This window comes from Gossypium raimondii, chromosome 3 (assembly GCF_025698545.1).
Source record: "Gossypium raimondii isolate GPD5lz chromosome 3, ASM2569854v1, whole genome shotgun sequence".
In the NCBI taxonomy this organism is placed as follows: domain Eukaryota; kingdom Viridiplantae; phylum Streptophyta; class Magnoliopsida; order Malvales; family Malvaceae; genus Gossypium; species Gossypium raimondii.
In genome coordinates, this window is record NC_068567.1 from 33,886,874 (window position 1) to 33,891,816 (window position 4,943).

Below are 4,943 nucleotides of genomic sequence, written 5' to 3' on the forward strand. Positions count from 1 at the left end.
TTTTTTACAATTTGTACAAATAGTTTAAAAGAAGTAGGAATATTTCATTGGCATCATATTTGAATGATTAAAATTATTTATATATGTTAATTAATTATTATTTTGAATAATATTAAGTAAAGTTATATTGTACCATAAATATGATAAATATATTTGAAAATGTTTATTATTAGAATATTTTAATCATGAAATACGTTAATACATATTCTAATTACTTTTCAACAATTTAAATAATAAACATAAGTTTAATATATTTTTAAGAAGTTAACTATATTTAAAAACATAAAAAGACAAATCTCCTCACCCATCCATATCTTTTACTTGGATCCTTTTGTGCTGTATCCCGAGTCACACATACTTGTAATTCAACGAATAAAAGAAAACCCTTAAAACATGAAGGAAAAAAGTAATTAAACCTATTAATTGCTAATCAGATTTTAGGTCACCCTGCAAAATTATTAGTTAAGAAAACCTCAACATGATCATATACCATCTCTAATACTAATAGTCCCTCTAGTTTCTCTTCATTCACATTACAATTCCAATTCATCCATTTAATAACCATTTTGCCTACAATTTTAATTTTTCCCAACAGTAGGATTACTGGCTGGAACGTTTGGTGCATATAATTGAGACAACAATACAGCCAAAACCAAAAGCAAAAAATAAATAAATAAATAAATAATCCATGGTTGATCTTGTATATTTCCATTATTTTCCCAAAAAAACCATTCAGTTCACAAAATGTTTGAATGACACCAACATAAAATTTACAGATTTCTCCCACTGATGCCAACAAAGATTCACAGCTTTCTCCATATATTAATAATACCACCAGCAAATGACTTAAGGTTCCCCCACAGAGTTGACTTCTTCGAACCTTCTGCATTTTCAGTCTGCTCACTAGAGGGGTTCCTAGATGATAGAAGTATTCATTTCATATTAACATAACTCGGAATAATGAAATGGCAGATAATTCGTAAAAAACTTCACACACAAAATTCATTTTAAATGACTGAAATGTTAAAATGAAATGCTAGAGGAAATAGGTCTAATAAAAACAAGGGCCAGAATTAGTTCTACTTATGGGCTAAACAGGAAGTTGTAGGGTTTCAATTATATAAATCTGCAAATGCGTTTAAGTAGGACAGACATATGTAGATCAATTTACTAGAAGATGCATAAAAATATCAATGCAATTAAGTTCCCTCTGCATGTGCCAAATTTCTTGTCTGTTCAAGGAAAAATACATGCCCATATGAGGTGTCGTTTATTTCAAGTTTCAAATGCAGATTGAAACAAATGCAGAGCATAAGACTATCAAACATATACAAATGTTTCCAAGAATTAAGCAGAAAAGAAAAAAAGCTTAAATCAATAGAGAATTTAAGCTATTACAGTGACAAAATGTCATTTACATGTAAAAGAATAAAATGTAATGAAACATTCATGGCGGAGCCATGACATGTAAAGACATTTTTTACCAAAAGAATGCAGATACTTGGCAAACGTAACATCCAGCATGCATCCACCTGCCATGCAGGCATAAAAAAGCCAACAAATAACTCGAAGAGGAAGTTATATTCTGTCTCTTAGGCAAAGGAACCTTGATCCCATCATACAACATTCATAGACAGAACTGTCATAATCATCATCATTGTTATTTGAAGGTAAACAGACTATAGACATATTCAAACCTCATTCTAATCAGCGAAATAATGTCAACACCACCATAGTCATCCATGAAGCTATGACCTATAGCAACTCAACACATTCACTAATTGAGCTGTTGAGAAAAGAGAACACTTACCTTGCATATTTTTCCTCTTCTAGGAATTCTGGGTGGTGCTTATATTTTTCCTTTTCTAGGATTTTTGGGTGGTGCTCAGCCTTGGGCTCTGGACTCCCAGAATCTAGTGACTCCTTTGACATAGCCTGTTCCCTTTTATCACCCTCTTCATTTCCAATCTGAGTTTCTTCTTTTGGTAGATCATCTTTGACTACAACAAACTCAGATTGAACACCTTGAGATTCAGTTTTAAACAGCTTGTCTGATTCAAGATCTTGATCAATAGCTTCGACAATTTTTTGTTTGTCCGGAAATATTAGAAAATTGTCAGAATCATCTATCTCAAGACCCCCTACTTTATCATCTTCTTGTTTCTCAAGGCCCTTAGCATCAACTTTCAGCACACTATTTTCTTCCAAAACAAAATCATGACAACTACCCTGAAAATGAAATAACAAAATAGAATACAAGGTATTTAATATGGTTCCAACAATTGCACCAGTAAAATTTACTTTATAGAAAATAAAACTAAAAGGGATTCTTAAAATAAAAATTTTTTTTGAAAAGTTGGACAGCAGGTTACAAAGTTGTCCTGTAAACAGTAGAAGAGCTTGAGGGCACAGCAAAAGCATGATTGATGAATTACATTTTAAAATATCAGGTTATTAGAGATCCATTTTATATGCTTGAAAACATAGTTTTATGCATTATGTCAAGGGAATAAGTACATAAACTGTTGCCATTTAGTGACTAAGGAAAACAAAAGAATGAGGAAGTATTAAAAGACAAGCTTCTGAATTCAACTAGGAAAATTGTGAAGAAAGGAATCCATAATTCCATGCTAGTCACAACTGCAACTTCAATAAAATTTGTAGAGTTTCTTGAGAAAAATGCCAACTACCAAAGTACCCTTCCAACTAAGAGCATATTCTGTCTACTTGAAATACATTCCTGCATTTATCATTGAAGATAAAGCACATAGAAATCAGCACTTACTCTGTCAGCCTCCAGTTGCTTGTCATTTGTGTCATGCATCTTTACATCATCCATAGCTCTTGCACAAGTGTCATCTTGGACTACAGTTGAGACCACTTCAACTATAGAAAATGATTTATCCCCTTTATTGGCAGCTTTTGCTGATAAATTTTCATAACTGCTGTTTGAGGAGCATATTTTAGATTTATATTCCAACTCTTGAAGAACCTTCCTAACAACATAATAAGAGCCACCCACTTCTTTTTGAGCTGCAGTTACAGATGGGAATTTCCCAGCATTCACTGATTTATACCTGCAAAAGGATAATGGAAGGTCTTAATTGTGTCATTATTAAGGAACTAATGAGTTAGAGTTTCAAACTAAGCAAACTTGACATGACAATCTTAGTTTCCAATAGTTAAAAGGAAACTATTATACCAAGAGAAATGGCTCCATGTCATGGCACAGTCCAAAGACACAATTTGAATTAGTATTAGAATAAAGATGCACCATCCATGTCAGATACTTGTATCTGAATGAATAACATGTTTAACCTTCTTCAATTTGAACTGAATGGTCTTCAATGGCAATACGATGTGAAGAGAGAGAGAGAGAGTATCTATACGGCATAGTTGCAGTTAAGAAGATGATTTACTCAGATGACAATTTTATATAAATACTGTTAATATTGTCTTTGATGGAAAGAAGACATAGGGAGAGAAAGAGGATGTAGATATCAATATTGCAGATCAACAAGATGATTTTCTTAAATGATGATTTTTATCCAAAAGCTGTGAACTATGAAATCCTAAGCATGTTTCGATGCACACTGAAAATTTTGCATATTCCGATTACTGTAGCTTTCCTGACCGTGCAAGACCAGCCTGGCAATTGATGGTCATGAGACAATTTCCATTTGCCAATGCACAAATATCATGCCAGACTCTTGATCTGCATGATTATGTTTTCTAACACTTTTTTTATTCAAAAAGAGAAAGGTAAATAAGGAAAAGACTTTAATGAAGAGATGCCTAAAATTGTTGGTGGTTGAAGCTGGTCTCTTATGAAGGGAAATGTTAACCGGTGTGAGTTTGTTTGTTTCAAAAAGGACTGTGTACAAGAGTTGAACATTACATACATGGTAAAACAATAGCAGAACTTCTGTTCAGCAACACAAAAAGGAATAAGAATTGTATTTCTCAACATGATTCTTCAAGGAATAGCACCCATAAGAAAATATTGAAATTTGGGCACTACAAACATAAAGGATCCTCAGTAGAACCACAGCATTGTAGCTGACATAATAACAACAATAATGACATAAATCTAAAAACATAAAGGAGGAGAAAATAGGGATTTTTTATATAAAAAAAAGTAAAAAATGAAAGAGAGAAGAGCGGACCTGTTAACAAAAGATTCGATCAAATCTCGACGTTCATCCTTTGAGACTCTTTTTCGCTTGGGAGAGTCAGAAGGAGAAGGGAGAGAAGCAACAAATGATCTTCCACGCCGCACACCAACCCATGTTGCTGTAATGATGGAACCACAAAAGAAGACTTGTTTAGGGAGTGGATTTCCAATTAAAACACAAAAAGAAAAAGAGAGACTAACCAGGAGCAGCGGAGTACTTGGAGCAGAATATCCGTCCTCTTACAACCTGCATCCTTCACATTCACATTCACATTCACATTCACATTCACATAAGAATCATTTTCAAGGCCAAGGTTAGGGATCAAATTATAGTGACAGTGGGATTTTACTTTGAATTAGCTTTGATGATTTTCGAATTTGACTTGACCCTCGCTTCCTCTTAAAGAGAGTGAGGGTTTTAGCAGTGTGAGTTTTGATTTTGAAAGTTTGAGAAAGGGGTTTTAGGGGTTTTCTTTCTTCTTCTTTTTTTTTCCGTCTTTTGACCTGTTTCCGGTTCTTACACGCTGTATAAACCAGACACTGTTCACCTGTTGCTCAATTTTGGTAAAGTCAATAAATATATAACTTAGGTAAAAATCCGACTGCTTCTCCAATCGGATTCCTTTGTCTACTATTTTCAATTTATACAAATTATCAATCGTTTTACTATTTTAGGTCTGAACTTAGGTAATTTTTTTTTTAAAGTTTGGTGTTCAACTTAATAATTATTCCTAGGTATATTTTTTTTTTGTTTAAGTTAGACCCTGAG

The 4,943-nt window shown here is 33.1% G+C and overlaps 1 protein-coding gene across 1 annotated transcript; it reads right to left on the bottom strand.

Moving 5' to 3' along the window:
- Nucleotides 1–674: 674 nt before the first annotated feature.
- LOC105794119 (uncharacterized) lies at nt 675–4,723 on the bottom strand. The gene is made up of 6 exons (XM_052628284.1): nt 4,525–4,723; nt 4,376–4,428; nt 4,167–4,293; nt 2,786–3,077; nt 1,811–2,229; nt 675–915 (listed from the first exon to the last, which is right to left on the bottom strand). The coding sequence occupies exons 2-6, from the start codon at nt 4,425–4,427 to the stop codon at nt 804–806; spliced, it is 1,002 nt and encodes a 333-aa protein (XP_052484244.1). The 5' UTR covers nt 4,428; nt 4,525–4,723; the 3' UTR covers nt 675–803.
- Between the last annotated feature and the right edge of the window lie 220 nt (nt 4,724–4,943).

Bases quoted from the DNA above. Each gene is read 5' to 3' on its own strand.
- LOC105794119 (XM_052628284.1), bottom strand. From the start codon at position 4,427: ATGCAGGTTGTAAGAGGACGGATATTCTGCTCCAAGTACTCCGCTGCT. The intron at 4,294-4,375 runs GTTAGTCTCTCT...CCATCATTACAG, and splicing joins CAAGTACTCCGCTGCTCCTG to CAACATGGGTTGGTGTGCGG. The intron at 3,078-4,166 runs GTCCGCTCTTCT...ATCCTTTTGCAG, and splicing joins ATCGAATCTTTTGTTAACAG to GTATAAATCAGTGAATGCTG.